This window comes from Haliaeetus albicilla, chromosome 5 (genome assembly GCF_947461875.1).
Source record: "Haliaeetus albicilla chromosome 5, bHalAlb1.1, whole genome shotgun sequence".
Lineage (NCBI taxonomy): Eukaryota > Metazoa > Chordata > Aves > Accipitriformes > Accipitridae > Haliaeetus > Haliaeetus albicilla.
The window spans coordinates 26,450,061-26,472,663 of NC_091487.1; the positions used below are offsets into that span (position 1 = coordinate 26,450,061).

The 22,603-nt window shown below is 39.8% G+C and overlaps 1 protein-coding gene across 5 annotated transcripts; it reads left to right on the plus strand.

Annotated features, from left to right (window-relative positions):
* Nucleotides 1–256: 256 nt before the first annotated feature.
* On the plus strand, nucleotides 257–22,580 carry MLH3 (mutL homolog 3). Of its 5 annotated transcripts, none has more exons than XM_069783852.1 (13): nucleotides 258–330; nucleotides 1,262–4,632; nucleotides 8,257–8,355; nucleotides 9,005–9,075; nucleotides 10,062–10,166; nucleotides 12,197–12,269; nucleotides 12,921–12,992; nucleotides 13,965–14,073; nucleotides 17,367–17,526; nucleotides 18,691–18,714; nucleotides 18,914–18,995; nucleotides 20,334–20,485; nucleotides 21,135–22,580. In XM_069783852.1, exons 2-13 carry the CDS (start codon nucleotides 1,335–1,337, stop codon nucleotides 21,219–21,221), a joined length of 4,332 nt encoding a protein of 1,443 aa, XP_069639953.1. In that variant the 5' UTR covers nucleotides 258–330; nucleotides 1,262–1,334; the 3' UTR covers nucleotides 21,222–22,580. The 5 variants fall into 5 exon arrangements, 4 of the variants coding, with proteins under 4 accessions (XP_069639956.1, XP_069639953.1, XP_069639955.1 ...); XM_069783853.1 differs by lacking the exon at nucleotides 258–330 and adding an exon at nucleotides 376–744; XR_011324727.1 differs by lacking the exon at nucleotides 18,914–18,995 and having other exon boundaries at nucleotides 257–330.
* The last annotated feature ends 23 nt before the right edge of the window (nucleotides 22,581–22,603 follow it).

A 22,603-nucleotide genomic window follows, 5' to 3' on the forward strand; every position in this document is an offset into this window, starting at 1 on the left:
CTGTCCCTGCGGGACCGTGTGGTGTTACGAGCAGCCCCTGCTGCCGCTCCGAGGGTAAAGGCCCGGGGGAAGGGGTCCTTCCCGCGGCCGTTCCTCGCTCTCGTCCGCCTCTGCCCGCTGGCGGCCAGGCCGGGGGCGGGAACTACAGCTCCCAGCATGCACTGCTGGGAGGGACACACCCCACCCGGCCCTGCCGCCAGCAACCGCGCAGGCGCCGTGTGTTCCCTGCCCGGGCCGTCGCGCGCCCTTTCCCTCCAGCAGGAGCCGCCTTGGAGACGGTTGGTCTCGCGCCGCGGCCGTTGAGGGGCCGCCCCGTCCCCAGGCCAGCGGGTACCGAAGGGCTGAGAGCGGGAGGGGGAGGGGTGGACACGCCGCCCCGCGCTGCCGGTGGAGCGGGGCCGCCTCTCCTGTCAGCGCCCCGTCGCGGCGGGCGCCTGCCTCCCGCCGCTCTCGGGAGCGGGCGGAGGCCCCGGCGGTGAGGGGAGGGCCTGCCTGCCCGCCGCTGCCGAGCGCTGTGGGGACGGCGTGTGGTAGCGAGCCCGGGCGCGGGTCTCGGCTGCCCCCCTCCGCCCCGCGGAGCCCCGGGGTACCTGTCACGCAGCGGGGCACCGGGTCCCCCGAGAGGGCCAGCAGCGCGTGCGAAGCTGCGTGGAGAGCTCTGCGTGAGGGACGCGAGGAGGAATTGTATGCCCCCTCGAATACCACTAAGAAACCTGTAGTCATCAAGGACAGGACTGGAAAACAGTGGGTTCTCTTTCACGTAAACGGTTTACTCAGTATCCCACACCTGTTCCCAAGTCCGCTGCGTTCTTTTCTTGGATGAATTACAGCTGATGCTCTTTGGCCAGCAAGAGGCATTGTGAATTTATGTGAGGAGATTGAGCTAAAAAATGAGAGGAAGGCAGCTCTGCGCCTGCTTCTTGGTGATGCCTTCTATATATTTTTGGTACAAATGGAAGCAGAAACCTTTTGCTTGCAGATCATTTGAGTTTAGCCTTATCGTGGTTGGAGTTTGGTTTAGGTATGTTAAGTCTGAGAACCACATGTTTTGTTAGTAAGGAGCATATACTCAGATTTTGGCCATTTACCCTGAAGGCACCAATGATGTGTAGTCAAAGCCTGAGCAGGAGAGTTATCACAGAAAAAGCCTCTGAATACTAGGAAGACTAACAAAAGTATATTTATGTGGGTAAATGGAATAAAGAAAAGGTTTTTTAGGCCTTTAATTTTTTTTTTCCTTTTTTTTTTTTCCTCGCCCCAGGGAATTGCTTTAAGGAACATGGAGGAGTGAGCTCCCTGCAGTTTCTCAAGTTTCTCATCTATCTGATTCTGACATGATCAAATGTTTGGTGGAAGATGTGCAAGCCAGGCTGCGTTCTGGAGTGACTATCAACTCACTGGGGCAGTGCGTTGAGGAGCTTGTCCTCAATAGCATTGATGCCAAAGCAACATGTGTAGCTGTCAGGGTGGATTTGGAAGCTTTTAAAATCCAGGTGGTGGACAACGGCTCTGGAATGGGGAGAGAGGACTTAAATGCAATGGGAAAGCGGTACTTCACCAGCAAGTGCAGCTCAGTGGGAGACTTGGAGAACCTGATGTTCTATGGCTTTAGAGGGGAGGCTGTAGCAAGCATAGCCAACATGGCCAGCATAGTGGAAGTTTCATCTAAGACCAGCAGGACAGCAAAAACATTTGTGAAACTATTTCACAATGGGCAAGCACTGGAAGTCTGTGAAGCTGAAGTGAGCAGACCAAGTGGTGGAACTACAGTCACTGTGTGTAATCTGTTCCATCAGTTACCGGTGAGGAGAAAGTGTATGGATCCTGTGTTGGAATTTGAGAGAGTGAGACAGAAAGTAGAGGCTATTTCGCTGATGCATCCCTCTGTTTCACTTTCTTTAAGGAACGACTCTTCTTGTTCTATGGTGCTTCAGCTCCCTAAAACAAGAGATGTATACTCTCGGTTTTGTCAAATTTATGGACTGGGCAGATCACAAAAGTTACGAGAAATAAATCATAAGTCTGGGGGATTTGGGCTAAGTGGTTATATCAGTATTGAAGGACATTACAACAAGAATATGCAGTTCTTGTATGTGAATAGAAGGCTTGTTTTAAAGACAAGACTACATAAACTAATTGATTTTTTATTAAGAAAAGAAAGTGTCATTTGCAAGGCAAAAAGTGGCCCTGCGAGCAGACAGGCTAGTTCAAGTCCTGGTCGCCATCGTTGTGGCCCAGAGTTGTATGGCATCTTTATTCTCAATGTGACCTGTGCGTTCAATGACTATGATGTGTGTCTGGAACCTGCAAAGACTTTAATTGAGTTCCAGAACTGGGATGTTCTTCTAACATGCATAGAGGAAGGAGTGAAAATATTTTTGAAACGAGAACATTTATTTATTGAACCGTGTAGTGAGGACATCAGAGAATTTAATGAAGATAATGACTTTCGTTTGTATAACGCTCCAGTTCTGAAGCCCTCACTCTCTGACGAGAAGAGCATCCAAGACAGTTTTAAGAAAGCATGTGATGAAATTGTGGATTCCTATGAAATGTGTAATGTGCAATCAAAAGATGTCAAAAGGAAATCCATGACTGCAAAAAAATCTTCGAATCTTATTGAGTCAAATAAAAATCTAGAGGAAACTGAAATCACCCCACATCAGAAGATTGCTGAACCATCTGATCCATGTAGAAACAACAGAGTGGAGATTCCACTGCCCAGCAAAGATGACACAGCTTCTGATTTCATTATATCAGAGATCTCAGAGCAGGAGCCAAAAGACACCAACAGTTCCCAAAAAGCATCTGATACTCATCTGAAACCTTCAGAAAATCTTTGTTCCTCTTTTAGTGGAGGGGCCAGATCAGAAACAAGAAAAATAGACAGATGTGACCTGCAGCATTGTGCAGAGAATTACATAAAAGATATGGGAAGCCAGCAAGGCAAAGTAGTGCAGAAAAGCAACACAGTCCATATCTTAAATAATGATGTTATTCAATCGCGGTCTGAGAGAGAAGACCCTACCGAAACAGCAATGGGACCTGAAACTGTCGCTGGAAGTTCATTGATGGGACTATGTAATGCAAGAAGAGGAGACAGGGAAACAGCTGAAGTGATAGATGATGCTGGAAGAGGGGCTGTTATTTCAATGCCGTTAAAATTGTGCTCTACAGGCCTTATAACACGTGTTATGCAAAATGAGCCCCCATATGAATGTGAAAAAACAGAAACAAATCTTGCATTAAACATGCAGTGTAGAGCTGGCCCTGTCAATGACAAGGATATTTTTGGCCACAGAATAAATTTTCCGATTCAGTCTTTAAATGCTAAGGATATTTCCAGTAATACAAATAAAGAATACACACCTCCTTACACCAGAGAAGTATGCATGGTTGATGGTGATGAGTGGTTAGAGAACAAAACTTTGTCAGATCAAGTGAGTGAGGAGATAGTTATGCCTATTGCCACCAGTAAAAGACATTATGAGACAATGAATGTTACAGAATTGCCGCTGGCAACTTCTTCAGGTATTCCTCACCATGAAGTTATAAAAAGCACTAGAAGACAAATAGCTGTGCCAAGATCTCAGCCTTCTAAGAAGCTGAGCTTGTACACACAGCTAGGTTCGTTAGAAAAGTTCAGGAGATACTATGGGAGAGTCAAGTGCACAATACCAACACCGTTGTCAGAGAGGAGAGAATTTGGTCTCCCGGTTTTTAATTCACAAGCTAATTGTGACTTTTCAAAGGATGAGAATGACAATCATGGTAGCTTGAGCACTTGTGAAACTCTGACTTTGGAAGGTACAGATTCTAATAATTGTAGCCAAGTTTTTGGTTCTTTGGAAGAGACTTCACTCTGCAGTGGAGAAACTTCACAGGACAAACAAGCCCTTTGTAAGAGTCCTTTGGCGTTGTCTGATTACTCTCAGGTTAGTAAAATAAATATAAGTTGTAAAAGATCTCCAGGATCATTATCATCCAAACTGTCCAGAATGAAAAGTGACCACAAAGAAGTAGAGCAACTTGGTGAACAATTCCAAACAGATTCAAGTAGAAAAGATGACTACTCTTTTGATCTCGAATCTTCAAATAATGATTTTTTGTACAGTGCTTGTCAAACATATAAATCCTCAATGGGAAAAATGAAGGAATGTAATTACAGCATTTCTAAGGGGGGTGCATGGTGTCAATCAGATGGTACGAGAGCAGAGTCCATGAAAAGTACTGTCAGCCCATCACCACTCAGCAGCGTAGAAGGGGAGTATACAGTCTCTTCAAGCAGTGTTTTATCATTACCTGCTAAAAAGGATTGTTCTAACATCACCTGTAGAGATAAAAGTACATTAGATGAATCCTCAGAACAAAATCTGAAAGATACTGAGGTTCCCCATATGACCTTCCTAAGTAACTTGGAATTCTCTGCAGACAACACAAGCACAGGCAATCCCAGGAATGATTTGTGGTGTTCTGACTGGCTGCAAGATTTTGATGTTTCATCGGGTAAGACAATATACATCAATAAAGCAACTGGACTGAGCATGTACCACACTCCTCCTACTGAAGGATTTCAAGCTGCCTGCATTCAAGATATAACAACAACGGCCGTGAATGTTGTCTCAGAGAATGGTAAGAGGGGTGGCAGTGGTTGTTGTAAAAATGGGATGAGGAAAACACTTTGTGTTCTGTTAGGTGCATAAAATATCTTGCTGGCAGCACCTGACAGTTTGTACTGAAATAGCCACTGCCTTACATGTAATAGCTGTATGGAAAACAGGAAAGTGTTGGGAAGTATGGAGACGGTAAAATGTTAACATTCAAGATGTTTGTCAAAAATTATCTTTTAATAAGTAAAAAGAAATGTCAGCAACTTGTCAATTAACAGACAGCTGCCTAGTTTTCACTAGGCATCATGACATTTACTGTGATCACAGTTACATATAATTGTTGTTGGATATAAAGTGAGAAACCTACTCCAAAGTAAGTGTACCAGAAAAATACAGTGGTTTTACCATTTTGTCCTAAATGGTTATGCTTCTAAGAATATGTTGTTACTGAGAGGCCCATATTAAAATGATCTTTCTTCAACCTGCGTACAAAATTTAAAACAACCTTTGAAAAATGAACAAAAATCTAACTCTTCATTGAGAATGTGTAGTCTCCTCTCTGCATCTTTTGGAAGGCTGTTGCTTCACACTTAGCTTTGTAGGAGATGTTGTACAGCATTGTTGGTGGTTTGGTGGTGGAGCTTTTCCAGGGGTGACAGGACACCACTACATTGTGCTGGTTTTTCAGGGGTGTGGTGTTTATGAGTCTTCATAGATCTGTCTGTTGGGTTTGGCTTTCTGTGTCCTCCTGATCTGGCTTGGCAGAATACCGTCCTTGATAATTTTCCCTTCCATGGATATATCTTTGTTCAAAGTTGTTCTCCATTCTGTCTATAGGCAGATTTTATGAGCGAAGATGCAGCCATTCCATGTGTAGACCGTATTTTCTATTGCATAATTTGTTTCGAAAAAGTAGTTTGGACTTCTTTCTAGATAGTTCTCCTGTGAAATATTTGTCTAATCAGTCATGATAGCCTCTATTTTGTTTCTTTTTTGTCTGTTACTTCCTTCTTTATCACCAGTCATAGAAACACTGGTGCAGTAGGTGTTTCAGCTGTTAAGCTATTCCCTTTTAAGTATAATAATTGATGCCAATAGTTCTTAATATTTCTTGTGTTCCATTGAAGTAAATTTGTTACAAAGAGAACAACATCTCTGGTTTTATTAGGTAAAACTACTTGCAAGCACAAATGTGCACTTCTTGACTAACACTTTTAATTTCTGTGGTTTACCAATGTCAGTTGCCCACAGTGCTGTTTAGTAGCCAGCCAAAGCACTGAGATGTGGAGCTTGACCTTCTATCCAAAATGTTTGGATAGTGCATTCACGTTTATGAAGAGAATACCTCATGTACCCTTACGCTTTCAGATGATGTCTAGTCTGTAGTCTTTGAAGATGTATATTATGTTGCATCTTTTTACCTCCAATGGCATTGTTCTTTCTTAGCCTTATCATTGGTGTTACCCTCCATCATATCAATGGTGCCACTCTTTCTTAACTCTGTCAATGGCGTTATTCTTTGGTGAGATGTCTACTGCAATTTTTTTGCTTTTCTTAGGTTGAAGGTTGGACCTCCCAAACATTCACAAGGTGTTTGAACTGTGGCTAGACCCTACAGATCTTGGATTTTCAAAGTTAAACAGACGTGTTCTTTCACACATTTTTCAAGCAAAGGATATTCATTCTTTTTAGCCATAGGAATAAACATAACTGTGTCCTAACACAGCATTCATGTCTCTTGACGTTGAGCACTGTTTTGGACTGCTGTTAAGACCCAGGAGTGGAATAATTTTTTCACTTGCTATGTATGCTTTCATTTTGCTTTTTACAGTAGTATCAGTAACCCCATGGTGTTGACTTAGAATTTCATAGCCCTGTGATTTATGAAGAACAGCATCTCATACACAAATTTAGGGAAGTTACACTGGTTGGTGACAGGTGGAAGGAGGTAAGAATAATGCATATCCTCTTTTCCATGACAGCAGTGGCCATCTGCCATCTTCTCCAGTCACAAACCATGTGCTCAACAGAAATGCTAGATTTTGTAGGTTAGACTCAGGCATCTTTGTACTGATTAAACTGATTGCTACAGGAAAATTTATCAAGCTTCATTTCACCATCAGATGCCTTTTTGAATAAGCTAATGCTATGCATTTGTAGTAGGTTAACATCCCAGTTCAACTTAGTCTTCGTTGTTATGCTAGCTATGTTTGCATTTTTTGTTACTTTTATTATGTTATTGACCAATATGTCATTACACTAGCATATTTTAATGATCTAACTGAGGCAAGTGAAAGTGAATACTGAAGTATGGTAATTTATACATGATTTGCATGTATAAAGTAGATACATTATTATCCTCAGCACCTTTTCTGATGTTACTTTTCAGAAAAATCATATTAATAATGTCTCTGCCAGCTCTGAGTTCTCATTGGCCTTTTGGAAAGAAAATCCTAGCTTTATGAACAATGTATATCCTAATCAAGGATTTTCCCTGCAACAAGAAGTAGGGAGATGACTCTTTGTTCATTACATGTATAAAATATTGGAGTTCTGTTCATATAGATGTTAGGTGCTTCTGTGAACTTGAGAGATAGTATCTTTCCATGACAATAGCTATAAAAGTTCTGTCAAAGTTCTGTCAAAGTCTGAATTAGGCAGCATTCTTCAATTTACCAGAAGTCACGTCAGGCCATCTTGTCCTCTATTCTGGGTTTTGTGACAATGGGATGCTGAGTTACTCTCCCATGCTGGGCTGCCAATTTGGATTCTTGAAAGGATTCTCAGTCTCCAGGGTGGGACCATCACTGGTCCTTACTGGAATGGAGCCAACAGTCAGGAATCTATGGACTGGCCTAGGATCACATAGAGCCTTGTCATACTGAGCTTATCAGCACACAGCTGGTTTTCTTTGGCGTTATCACTCTGCCACTTTTCCTGAATGCACACCCTTAATTTCTCAGTAGAAAGGAACTTTATTAATTCATTATTATTTCACAAAGAATAGAAGTCTGAATTGTACCAAAGGAAGGGTGAAATGTTTACCACTGTGCTGGAAATCTGAGCCACTTTTCTTAATAATCTTGATAACAGTGCAGGTTTGTAATATCATTAAATCATTTCTGGGTGGGTAGGAACATGTTGTTAGGCTAACTCTGATATCTCATGTGGTCTCACTGACTTGTAGTTTTCAATTTTACAAATTCCTGATAACTGTATTAAGTATTGATAGGAGTGGTGATAGACTGACAGTTTTGCTGCCCCTTAATAGGGGGAATTTGAGAGTATTTTGATATCTGACAGGCTACTATATGCCTCCTCTTTTTCTTTGGGGATAACACTTCTGATTGCACTAATTCTGGAAATAATTGTTACATGTTTAAAGCAGCAGCCAATTTTTAAGGACAGTCCTGCAGAAGCCACAGTAATATTTTAAAATACATTTCCTGATGCAGGTGTGTCTGATAATTCTCAGCGTTTTACATATGTGCTGTTATTTCTCAATGTTAGATTGCAAAATCTGCAGGATACTCTTAATTTGTACAGGGTTAAGCACATGCTCATTTATGATAATATCATAATGGTATAACTTTTTGTAATTTTGCATGCTATTGAATCTGCAGCAGTAAATTTATATTGTATTTAGGGATTCAGTTCAGGTGCCATCCCTTTAGAAGTGAGATTGTGCTGCCCTTCCTTCCTAGACCTCGAAAAGAGAAGACTTTAGCAAGCCAGGATCTGAGAGGTAGGGCCAGCTTTCCAGGACACAGCGTTCTGTGGTAAAAACAAATCAAAGAATTCTCCCAGATGTCCCAACAGGAACCCAGAATTACTCAAGGTCTGTTAACAATGGGACTGTGTGAGTCATCTCAAATCTAGAACTGGAAAAAAAAATCTTTTAGGGTTGAAGGCAGGTTAGGGGATACTTATTTACAGGATGAAATACCCAGTTCTTTGTTGAATTATGTCAGTAGTTTAAAGAATAATTACCTACTCCCTTCTTTGTACTTGTTCCAACCTTGGAATGTGAAAAATAGCTTCAATCCTCACAATTTTTTTTGCAGTGGAAAGGATGAAATCATCTTTTTGGTATGTGGCTTTGTCCAGAGCAAGTGGGTAGCTAAACAGGTCTTTCTTTCCCCCCCCTGCCCCATTTCCAGGGCCTGTTGAATTGTGCTGCAGCATGTTTAGGAGTCAGAAAGCTGCACAGTGTCTTTCCTAGTTAAAGCAGACAATAGAGAAGCCCAGTCTCATGTTCCATTATTTATTTGTACATTCTCCCATTTTTATGAATGAAATCTATAAAATAATACTTGTATGAGGTAGAGGTACCTAATGCACCTTCAGCTGATGGATGGTGGTAGTCCCTGTATTATCTATGTGTTCTTTCCTAGATGCTGAAGGGGAGTCTCTCCAGTCATTGCTTTCAGAATGGGATAATCCTGTTTTTGTTCCCTGCCCAGAGGTAAGTATTATCTCGCATCTCATGCTAAAATAGGAATCATTTTAGCCTTCTGTTATTGTCTGACATGGGCACCAAAACTGCAAATATTGTAACTGTTGCATATAAGTTATTCAGCGATATATTAGACTATAGACCTGGCAGTTATGTGTGTTTATAGACTGTTTATATGTAAGTTGTTGTGGATTTATTCAAAGTCAGAGAAGCAGGTATCAGGGTAATCTTTTGCCTTATGTCATTTCAAAAGCAAAACATTATTGCAAGGTGTCTTGCCCTCTACAGAGATAGTAATCTTAAAATTCAAAGTTATCGAATGGCAAAATTTTAATATAGCATCTGTCCTCTTTGTGGACTGAGTTAAAATAACCCAGGTCTCTTCTCTGGGGTGCAATGGGTCTTAAAAGTGTATTTTACTATAGGCATCTTTATAGCCTGGCAGGATTATAGCATGCGAGAGGGAAATAATGTTGGAGCTTTTAGAAAAACTTCCTTTGTTGTCATGAGGTAGCATTATCTTTAATCATTATGTCGTGTGTGTGTAAACATATGTATGTAACCATTTCCACCTGCAAACAATAGGGATGGAGTAGCAAACCACCTGCTGGTGAGTTTTTGAAAAGGAACAGTTCTGTTCAGTTGTTTCTGTGACGTCTACTCTGACTCATTTCAGGGTAGTACATCTTTTGTAATGCAATCCATTGAGAACTCACGTAGGCTAATAATTAACTTCAGGTTTTCTGATAAGTACTTGAAATCAGCTGAATGCATTGAAGTTAGCAGATGGGAAAGTATGTGAGGATGGAATCAGAGGGATTGCCAGATGGTATCTTTAGCTAGTGCTATTCTTGTGTAGAAAGCTTGGTTTGTCAAAATACAGAGTTATTTCCATTTTTTTCTTAAAGCTAGTTTGTTGGGGGTATTTTATGTGTGTTTGGGTTTTTTTGCCATATCCTTTATAGCCTGCTTGATCTGTAATTCTGTTTTTACAGATTGCTGTTGATGCGACCAGCAGTCAGGCTGACAATCTGGCTGTGAAAATTCACAATATCTTGTATCCTTATCGTTTCACCAAAGACATGGTTCGTTCAATGCAGGTACAATATGATCTATTACTAGTTTTCACCCCCAAATTTCCACTTAGCAGATGGGATTTGCTGGTGTTTCTGCCTGGTGGGAAAAAGGTATCCAGGGAAATAGTTCATATCCCTAATTTTCACAAGCACAAACAGAATTCTTGGTTGCAGTGTGATACCAGCAGACACATATGTCATGCCAGATCTTAGTGTCATCTTATGGTTAATCAGCTCTCTGCAAGTGACTCTAAAATTCCTTGAATGTATGGTTAAATCAAATCAAGAGGCAGCCCTGTTACTGCTGCTTAGAAACACTGTTAACTAAGTGATATTTCAATGGGCTATTTTTTATATTTATTGTAGGCATTTGCTTAGTTTGTATTCCTCAGAAATCTGTGTCCTGTATCTTCCATTTTTATTGACCTTAGAAATTTAATTCTTCAGCAGGGTGGTTTCAAAAGCAAATCCCAAATTTTGTGGAAAGACTTGAAATTTCATTTTACGTCTGCCCTGAAAAGTGATTCTTAAAAATGGCATCATAGCATCAAGTTTAACTGTTTTAGTGCTTCTTTATCAAATATTTTGAATGTTAGCTTAAAAGCTAATGTAAATGTGTGGCTTAAACTTGCATTCTTTTATGGTTTGCCTGGGTAGAAATGCCAAAGCGGATTCTCTTCCTCTCTTGCATCCCAATGACAAAAGGCTTATGTGCCCAGTTAGCATTATTCTCGTGCAATCAGGTTGCTGACTTTGAGATTGCAGGTTCTAACTGTGTGGGCCATGGTAACGTTGATCTCCAGGGTGGACAAGGATCCAAATGATTCCTTTGTGTTGTGTGTGCAAGAATAACAGGAGTAAATAAAGTTACTACAGTAAACAGATTATGTTTCAAAAAGACAGGAGAGGAAAGCTGGAAAATGGAAGGTACCATTTTTCTGTTCACTGATAACGAGAACTGGTCTTTAAAACTTACTGAGTGGTTCTTTGATTAACTTTTCCTGTGTAATGTTTTCCTTTGTATGTTTTTAAGAAGGTAAAGCTAGAAGATATTACCACTTCCCAACTCTGAAGAAGCTAAATACTGCCTTCAGTACCCTATAGCAATTTTGAGAATCTCTGTAGAAAAGACCAAAAGCACAAAATATTGCATCATGCCACAGGAAAAGAATAAAAAGAATCATCAATGTCTTGCATCCCTGCAAAGAAATAGGATCATCTACTCATTTTTACCTAGGAGGGAAACAATGCACATGTTGTGAGACAGAGAATTCAGAGTGAGCTCTATCTATGTGACTTGGGGAGAAATTCCTCCCTAACACCACATCTGTTAATTTAAATCTAACAATAAGGTACTGAAAGCATTGTGCATCCCTGCTTAGTATTCCCTGTAGCTCTGGTTGATTTCTGATGTTTGAGACACATTCTACATCAGAAAATGAGGGAAAAAAAATGCTTCCTGGCTGCTACAGATGATCAGCACAAGTCCTTAAACGCAGGGCAGGTTAAAAAAGGTTGTTTACATTCTCATTTGGTGATACCAGCAAATCAAATACTCAGAGTCACTGTGCACAGCTTTAATTCCCAACTCAAGGCTTCTACATGACCATTTAATCCATTCTGTAAATTTCCAGCTCTACCTTAGAACAATTAGAGCTCCTGCCCTTATGACTCTCTCTGAAAAAATTGATCCAGAATTTTTTCTTGGAAATTTTGAAACTTTCTTTTAGTTCCAGACTAAACTGTTTCATGATCAATTTATGGTCATTTGACCTGCTGCCAGTATTGTCTTTTAGCTTAAATAATTGCTGCCTTTTCCATATTTAGCCTCCCACTGTATTTATAAAGAATAATTATATACCTTCTCAGTCTCAGTTTTGCTAGGCCAAATTCTTTAAGCCTTTGGGACTAGAAAAGATGTGGCATCCACTCCCCTAATCATCCTACTAGCTATTTGTTGCACTTGATCCATTTTGATTGTCATCTTCTTTTGTTTACCTTCATTTTAAAAATAATTTTACCACTGAGTAATGATTTTTCTGAGTATCTTACAGGTTCTTCAGCAAGTGGACAATAAATTTATCGCTTGTTTAATCAACACTAGGAATGAAATGGATAAAAAGGCAGGTAAGAGTGGTGCTTAACATGAAGTTGAGGTAGCTGTCAAGTGCAGTTAGACTGCAGAGGGAACTCTGTCCTGTTTGTATTCTCTTCTTGCCTGGGGATGATACTGTGAGTAGAGGAAAATGTTAGTCTTCACTTGAAATTTCCTGGATCTTCTCTATCTTTATTTTGGACATTGTTGAATGTTCCTACTGCCTTCAGATTAGTGTTATAAAAATAGATTGTACTCAAATTACTAATGTCTTTCAGACTCTGTTCACAGTGTCTGGACATACTCATTGTTGAAGCTTGCTGAAGCTGTACAAAAAAGGCATTCAAAACCAGCAGTTTTTGTAACATTTTTAAAGACTGTATTAAACAGAACAGTTTGTGGGTGACCTCAGCTCTCATTCTGAAGTTAGATGAAGATGTCAATAGACAAGAGTTTCTGACTCAATCTAATTACCTTAATTTAAATGCCAATTTGGATCACTAAATTTCTGTTCTGTAGTGACTTTATGTTCTGCCAACACAGCCGCCGCCTCACTTTATTTCTGTAAAACTGCTGATAGTTACCTTCTAAATGTGGCCTTTAGGGAGTGGTCATTCTTCCCCACCTGTGCAGTTGTCTGGTACAAAGTTGTCTATTTCTCATCTGTTGTGGTACATTTTTAGATGGAAACCTCTTGATTTTGGTGGACCAACATGCAGCTCATGAACGGATCCGCTTGGAGCAGCTTATTGCAGGTGAGGATTCAAATGGTCTTAGGAAAAAAGATAATCAGTGCACAGAAAAGTATAAACAAGCTGTCTGGGATGTATGGAACCAATAGGATATTCATTTGTCATCTTTATCTTGATCCCTGGGAGAGTGCAGACATTCAGTATCTGTAGCAGTCATAGTATTGGCAGCTGAAAATTGTTACAGTGTTTCTAAAAATAGAAGATATACTTCCTACCCACAGAACTATCAAACTAAAATAGTCCTGACATAATGAAAGAGCAGGAAGACTGGTAGGAAAAACAATGAAGAGGAAATAGAACAACATTAATAAGATTATGTGGTTATGCTGTGAAGAATAAGACATGGGATGCAGAGTAAAGAGCATAGTTCATTTGGTTCCTTTTTAGCTGAATACTGTGCTTAAAGCCTAACATTTCCACAGTCCGATACTGCAAAGAGATAATAGTGTTCTCTGTAAGCACATTAGCCATTGGTTTCAGTGTTAAAAAGCACAATAGCCATCCATCAAGTATTTAAAAACCATTGACCTTCTCTTTCATTGACAAATACTGCACAGTTCCTGCAGACAGGGTTCCAGGAACTCTGCTCCTTTTTGTCAGGTACTGAAAAAAAGTTAAAAGACCAAAGGGAGAAATGTTTAATGAATAGTATTTTAATGCCATTTATATCAGATTTTTCTGTGGAAAAATTGCGCTCTCTGAGTTGAACTAAATATATCAGTAGTTTTTTTGCTATTTAGGGTGACTCTTTTTTGGAACTGGTGGGAAAAAAACAAAGTGGCATTAACCAACCCTTCCCCAGAGACTAGATGTCTGGTTTGTGACATTCCCAGTCCTCCACAAGTTTCAGGAGAAGGCATTCTGTGGTCACTTTTTAATCCAGACAGAGGATTACGTGCCAAACCATAGGGTCATTAAGGGTAATGCCTGCGTAAATATTCTAAGAGGGGATACTTCTAAATGATTCATTCACAGATTCCTATGAGAAGGAAGCTGCAGCATGTGGCAAGAAGAAATTACTGTCCTCCTCCATCTCTCCCCCTTTGGAGATTGAAGTTACAGAAGAACAAAGAAGATTTCTACGGTTAGTAATGGCCAATATTCTAAACTTTTGGGCATGGCTCTGTTGACCGGGAAGATCTCCATATATTGCTAGGTTACCATGAAGCTCAGGAGAGAAGCTGTTGATTCTTTCCTGAGCTGAGACCAATTGGCTATATCTGTGCTGAGGAAAATAGGTGTGCTTCTCAGGCATGTCATTACAACATCTCAGGACAAAACGCTGTGGTGTGCCATCTCTGTGTTTCTGCAATGTGCCGTGGTTTCCCTGGGAAAGTAAATCTTCATGTGTGGGCCAGAAAAGTGCAAAAGCAGTCTCCAACAGATGGTACTGTCTGGGGCTCAGGACTTGGGAGTGCACACTGGAGTGCAGGGCCCATAGTGTCAATTTAGTCACTGATTTAACAGGCACTGTTTGAGAAGGATGGGGTATGGAAAGTTTGTATTGTGAATCCTTCAAAAATGCATTCCTTAATCCTAGGTGCCTGCCAAGAGTAACTAATGAACACTGTTTCCCAAATGTTTCAGAATGGTGGCCTAGCTACTATTAGGATATTTAACTTTTGTACTGCAAGAGTTTAGATACAGATTTGTTGTTGGACTATTGCATGCCTATTGGACACTGATCAAACTTTTTTCCCCCAAATCCTTGTCTGTCACCTGCCACAGGCATTTGTGGTTTTTTTTTTTCTCTGCATTGTTCTTCATTTTCAGGTGAAATTCTATCTTAACATTCACAGGACTACCTCATTATTCTCAAATTGCTCTTTTTTGTGATGCTTGTGGCAAACTCGACAGCTTTTAAATCACTTGTTAAGATTGTTGCTTGTTATAGGGATACACTTGTTTGCTGTAAAGCCCTTTTTGGATGTATTCCAATCATAACAGTATCCCTGCTGTATCCGTTTGGTAACTCTTGTGTGACAATGGCCAATACCAGAAATTCCAAAGGAAAGTGTAAAGCACTATTATGTTCCACCTGCCTGAGGGAAAAATGTGAGAACATAACCATTACTGTTCATAGTTCAGTAATATTTGGATGCCTTTGTTGTTCCCATCTCTTAACGATGTTCTTCCTAAAATCACAATATTTGTAATGTTTCTTGTTCAACTTTGAACTATTTTGCACTCATCTTTTGAATGTCTTCCATTTCTGATATATCTGCTTTTGAGACTGGATGGCCAAAATCGAATACAATATACAAAGTGAGGGTATCCCATTGATTTATACAGTAGCTTTGCAGTTGTGCCTGTATTTTCTGTCTATTATATCCACACCTGATATTTTGCCTGCTTAAAAAAGGCTACTGCTGCTTGCATGAACTGCTTGTTTATTGAATGGTCATGACAATGAAACACAGAGTTGTGGGGTTTTTTTATTTTCTCTATTTATGTAGGAGCCAACAAAATGTAGAAATAGATAAAATTATTCCTGATAACTTGCATTTATTTGTCCTTAGGAGCAGTGAATTCAGATTTTCTGTCCATTTTTCATTATGCCTTTTTCATTCATCCTACTGATTTCATTCATCATTTTTCTACTTGTTTTAAGTTCTGATTGAGTTCAACATCGTCTTCAGTCTCAGCTAAGCTGAGATAATTTTGTGTTTTCTACAAATTTGCCTGCTTGACCAGGCCCCTTCTTTTCCACATCATTAATAAACAATTATGAAGATACAGATCAGGACTCATGTCATGTTGAACACTGACCATCTGTTGCCAGCATACCTTTTTTCCGTAGTCTCTGAATCATGACTAATGTTACTTCTCTATCCATGACAACCTTTTGCATTTGCATTTCTAGCCGCTTTTAAGAGGTAGCATCAAAGGCTTTTTGAAAGACCAAATAAATTCTGTGAGCTACTTTTCTTCATCAGCTAAATCACAAACATACTACAAAAATCAGTAAGATAAAGCAAATCAGAGAGGCATGGTTTTCTTTGAAGGAAACTGGTTAAATTATTCAGCACAGTGGGATGCCAGTTGTGATTTTCAGTTATCCCTTAAGATAATTTATCGAACCAGCTTACTGGTGCTGCTTTATTGGTGCTTTTATTATGTTGCTCTTTAATTTGTTAGTATTTATTGGCAGTTCATCTCTTTACAATCACTCTATGAGACTCTCCTTACTAAAAAGTTACAAATTAAAAGTACTATGTAAGAATCTAAATTCTGTTGTTATTGTTGCTGGCAGAGTATGACTGTATTCTGTGGTAAAGTTTGATGTAATGAAATAAATTAACTTCCCTGAAAGACCTTTCTCTTCAGCTATGCTTGCTATTTAATAGTTCAGCTGGACCTCTGGTTCACCTGCAGCTTTGATTTTGTTATTTGTCTACTAAGCGTTGTAGTAATGCATTGTTCTGTTGACTCTCTTGAACTTCTTTTTTTTTTCCCCCTTGAAAAAAAAAAACAAACCCTGATTGACTTCAATAGCTGCTTGGATTCTGTCATTTCACCACAAATGGTGAAAAGGGCTTTTTCTGTCTCTCTCTGCTCTTGCTGAAGGCTATACATGTCTTCTGTTTTGGGGTAGAATTACACAAGTCATCTCCATATGGAGGCTAATAATTGTATTATTCTCATGACTGATTTTAGTAAGTTTAGATTAGCTTCTTTTTTGTTCAAAGAATCTCTTTTCTAAAATTGACCTTTACCACCTTTGTTTTAAGTGAATATTCCCGGAGTAAATAAAATAAACTATATATTGTTACAGTTGTTTTCATTTTGAAGACAAGTTCTCATCTGACTGTGAAGTCCCATTTTTGGGTGTATTCTTCTATCCACAGGGCGACATATGTCTGATTAACTAGAGATTGTTCTTTCCTGGGTTCTCTTTGCTTAATGGGATATAAAGTTCACTAAACCAGCATACATTCCTTAAAATATTTTTTTCCATTGTAAGTATTTGCTATGATGTGTCAACTGAAATCACAATTCTTTACGTTAGACTTAAAGGAGTCTTTGCACTGTGTAATTTCAATATTTGGAGTGTTTGTGTGTTGAACCAGACACCTCGTGCATCTTCAGAAAAGATAGGTTTATAAATTTAGACATAAAGCTTCTCTCCATGTAGTACAGGAGCTCTTAGATCTTGTGGTTATGGAACATGAAATATGCACAGTTGACTGGAGTGAAGAAACGTGGCTGAATGTAGGCTGAAAGGGCAAAATTACCTGGAATCTCATAATGCATGGGTTTTGAGATTGGAAACTCTTGCAGGAAGAAACATATATGGGGACTACAGTAATATTTACATATTCTGTGGAGGCACAGCTACTGTGGTTGATGTCTTATTTCTGGTTTTTTTTTCCTCAGATGCTGCTACAAAAATTTGGAGGACTTGGGTCTTGAATTATCATTTCCTGAGACCAACAGCTCCTTGATTCTAGTGAGGAAAGTGCCACTGTGTTTTATAGAAAGAGAAGCCAATGAATTACGACGGAAAAGACAACCTGTCACCAAAAGCATTGTGGAGGTCAGCTGTGGATATGGGTGAAATTGTGATACTGGGTCTTGTTCTGTGTTAATAGCCCAGGGTATTAGAGTATCTCTGTTATGAGGGAGACAATGAAGTCCCTTGGCAAATGTGGGTGCCATCCCTTTCAGTAGCTAAATACTCCCACAACTGAAATCCCTGAACTATAACAGAAACTATAGGAGACTGTTTCAGACTTTGACTAGTGGAGAAGCTAAGAAAAATAGTATATAGTACAGATATTTCAACAGTTTACTGCTCATGAATGCTTGAATGAACAGTAAAATGATTAATATTGCCGATACAGAAATATTATTTGTTAGAATTTAAAGTTGTTTTCATGAATTCTCTACGTGGGGAGTGCAGCTTTCTAAAAGCTGCTGTTCCAGATGTTGTGCGGTTTGAGGAAGAAATTGCTGAACAGATTACTTGCAGTTTCCATTGTAAATAATTCCCCGCAATCATAACTGCTTCAAGGACTCCTTAAAAATTGTTTCTGGAGTACCATATTCAGCCACTAGGCTGAGCCATTGTGAATCAGTCCAGTCTTGCCATCCATCAGAGATGATTCATCTAATTAAATTTTCTTTTCCAACCTTGCTATAATTGGGAACAACTCAAAATGCACTATCCTGGTGTGATTTGGGAGCCAAGAGCACTAAAAGTGGCGGAGGAGGGTATCAGGTCTGTGCCTCACAAGCACTTATTCTTAGCTGATGCCTCAAGATCTGAGTGTTTTGGCAGATCTCTTCTGCAATCCTTTTTTTTTTAATTAGGACTGGTAGCACCCATTCATGATTGATTATGAATTCATTTCATAAATGAAATCCACATGGACTGTTATCCAAAGAAGAAAGGGCAGCTATGCAAAGATAACACGCATTCATTGCCCTCTGAGGTATAAGACTTCCATTATACCCATTCTACAGATAGGAAACTGATGCAGAGAAAAACTAAGTGATTAGTCTATAGTCTGGTAAGATAGTTGTGAGAGGTCAGGACTTGCACCTAGATCTTTCACACTGTGGTCAGTGTACTAGCAACAGCATCATTTTTCCTGGTTCTGGCAGTTACACAGTAAATTATACACAGATGGGGACAAAGCAGAGTGTGCGCAATGAAAGGGAGAAATAGCAACTGATGATATTACCTTTTTCTTTGCAGGAGCTTATTCAAGAACAAGTTGAGGTGAGTTACTGTCTGCTTCTAAAGTTGACTATAATAATGCAAAGCTTACTGCATGAACCAAAGGGAGTGTGTTAAGCCTCAAATGAGAGAGGTGGACTAGATAATCCACTAGTTTTTCCTCATTTTAGCTTTGTGTTACAGTTTTTCCTTTTTCTCATATTAAATGGAAAGTGAGATGATGTTCCCTTAATACTTTTAGCTAGTGCAGACCACAGGAGGAGGAGCACGAGGGACACTGCCTCTGACGTTTCTGAAGGTGTTAGCTTCCCAGGCCTGTCATGGTAGGGAAACTGTACTTTTCTTTCTTTCTTTCTTTCTTTCTTTTTTTTTTTTTTTTTAAAACCTTTCTGTCTCTACACAATATCCTTCCTGGGGCAGTGGTTTCAGAATGTGTTTGCAGGAATTCCAGGATTACAGGCTGTGTGTTTCATAGGGATGAGGAGATAATGGTCTTTTCATGGATAGCACTGTGAGGGACAGCAATACTGCTCTGATTTATTCATGTATGGGCCTAATGTACTTTCCAACCCTCAGATGAAACACAGATAGAATACAGTTCTGAGATGCAGTCATCCCTGTAAGCTCTAAACCATCCAAACAGCAGCTCTGTGATGGGGCAGGGGGAGGTCCTGGAATGTGCTTTAAAGCAAGCAAGAAAGAAGACTTAGACATTCTTCCCAAAAAGCATTTTTTATTTCATATAAGTATCAAAAGTGCTAGTTTAAGTTTGCCTGTGACCTTTCAAGTATTTTTGGAAGGAGTGCAGTAAGAATTTACATCTTCTAAGGGACTACGGCTTACCAGCACCTGGAAATGAGCAGACCTTACAAGTGTAGACTGCAGTAGCTCTAGCCTCTTGTGGCAGTTCCTGTGCCACATACAGTATTAACAAGATTACGCTGAAGGGGTAAATGTGAACCAAAAGCATCCATTTTCACTGAGTGTCACTGCATTCTACAAGTGGCAGACAATATATATTTTTTTTTTTAATATCTAAAAAAAGTCCCATGGCTGAAAGGCAGACTGGAGATGGTCTTGTGCACCTGTGAAGGCTAAAGATTGCAAACACCTGTGAAATGACTCCCTAATGTTCTGCTTGGATTTCCTCTGGATGCCATTAAGTGCTCACTTGTGAGGAAGGACTTAGTGGCAGGGCTGGCGTTTGCTCTTGGAACTGATGCATGTTAGTGGCAGGCACATAGAACTGATAAAGCCTATGGGACTGATATTAGCTGTCATCTTGGTTTAATACTTTTTGATTTGTGAACTGGTTGCATCTTCAGCTGCAACACACACACACAAAAAAAAGAAAAAAAAAAAGCCCATTTGCCTCTTGCAATGTCATCTGAAAAGCCAAAAACTAATCATCTTACCATCCATCAGACTTGGGTTACGTGAAAGTTTAGGCCATGGAAAGCTGATCCTTATGCAGCAGGCTGGTTAACTGAGCTAAGCCCTAAGGCCGCCTTACTGCAGCCTTTGGGCTGCCTTTGCAGCCTCACAGCTAATCTTTGGGAGCTGCCTTGTTTTCTGTGAACATCACAGCTGTGGAGGGAAGTCCGCTGGGTGGTTTGAAGTCTCTTTGGCAGCATGTGTGAGAAGTTCTATCTTTTTTTCAGGAGCTATTAAGTTTAATGAGCGTTTGACCGTGGAGGAGAGCTGCAGGCTTATTGAAGCTTTGTCATCTTGCCAGCTGCCCTTCCAGTGTGCTCATGGAAGACCTTCCATGATGCCTCTTGCAGACATAGACCATCTACAGCAGGAAAAGCAGGTACTGTTTGGGACACCGACATGCCTCTGATAATCCACACTCTGGATTATCAGAGGCATTTCATGTATGCATGGGTTAGCACTACAATGGACCAATTTGAAACCATCACCGCTGGCTGTATCTTACTTGAATTTTTACATAGCTGTTACCAATAAAATAAAACTTCAGAACATTAAACCACTGTCCTGCAAACACTTATGGCAAGATCTTTGCTAATTTCATTTGAATGGTCATATTGACTTGAATGGGGTCCACTAGTCCTTAAAGTTAAGCATATATTTAAAGTGTTTGCAGTTTTTAAGGGTAAAACTTGGAAAACATGTAAATTCTTATATTCTACTAGTGGCAAAGATGCTACTTAAACAAACGCCTACTTCCCCAAAGTTTAAGACAGTATAAAATGGGGGAAAAAAGCAAAGAAATAGCAACATTTAAATAATAATAAAAAAAAAATTACTCCTTCCCTTTTGCTATTACTATTATTATGATATATTAAGTTATGAAATTGGATACTGTTGAAAGTCACGTGGAACTTTGAAATAGATATTAAAAAAACTTGGGAATGACTGTATTAGGGCAAAGAGTATGGAGACATTGAAGTTAATTTACTTAGTTATGATTTAGTGCTGCTTAATTTTTCTCCCTCCAGCCTAAACCTAATTTGGCTAGACTGCGGAAGATGGCACGAGCGTGGCACCTATTTGGAAAAAAAAAGACCCTAATCAAAAAAAGTTAAGACTGTAAGATGCAACCATTAGAAGTGTTGGTATGATCCAGGTCCCCCTGTTGTTAGACAACAATACCCTGTGTGGAGCGAAGTTTCTGAGCCAGCACAGTCACCAAAGTTCTGCTCCCAGTACTGACCTAAGAAGCAGAGTCCAGCCAGGAGAACGTGGCTGGAGGAGCTCACCCTTGTAGCCTGCACAAGCGTCTTCAACATTAAGGGGTTACATTGTAAGCCTGGGCCTTATGTCAGTGTTTGACTGTTGGAGACAAGAAGTTGCAGCCACCTGCAGTTACTGAAGTGCATTTTCTCTGCAAGCACAGCATGATTCTGTGTAAGAGAGGAGACTTTCAATTAATGTATTTTATAGTGCTTTGAAAATGGGGAGGTATTTATTAATAAAATTAACAGTAAACTTTCCTTGAGCTCATGGCAGTAGTTGGAATGAGGACCAACCAGCTTCATAGTGTATACATAGGCCAACTTAGGATCAAAAAACATTTTTATTTAACTAGGCAATGAATGACACACTCAGCTGTTTCTCCAGCTCCCTGCAGTTTGCATTCTTGAGTGACAGATTTCTAAATCCTAGCATAGCCCCACATTCTCAGGGTACAGAAACTTACCCCCACAGAAATAACTAAATAGCCCACAGCATTTTTTACAATAGGCAGACTTTTTTTTATGAGTTCCAGTTCTATTTTGTGTCTCAGTCTAAGGTAGAGTAGAGTTTATTTCAGAAGAGTAAAAGAAGATGACATTTTTGTTTAATCACAGACATCCAACTTACTTAAAACCAAATCAGAAAGATACTGACATCTGCTGAATCAAAAGCAAAACAAGGAGTGGAAACTACTTTCATTCAATGATTTAACTGTGGTGTAGTGTATGCCACACATTGATAAAAGGGACTAAGGAAAAGTGATCTGACTGACCTGCAAGAGCCTGAGATTTCCAAAATGTTCCATGCTGCCCCTCACAAAAATCAAGAACTTTCCAAATGAGACAAGATGTCCACCCAAGAAGAATAATCACAGTCACTCAACTAGTACAGGAGAAGACCCTCAGACTACAATAAGCGAAGCAAGAGCTTGAGCTCTGCCTTCTGACACAGTGGTGAACAAGCTAGCTGGTGGTACTTCTGAAGGTCTGCCTTTCATCAAGGATGGAATTTTTGTTCTAGCATTGTCCAAAAAGCTGGTTTGTATTTCAGCAACTCACCAAAAATTGTCAGAAAACTCTACCAAAGAAATCCATTTTGAAGACAACTGCCAATATATTCCTATCACACTCATATGCGAAAGCACACCTTAAAGCCTGCTACTGCATCATAGGTGCAGGCAACTCACTACACTGGTAAAAATCCTGCTAGTTAAAGAAACAAAATAAGTGTA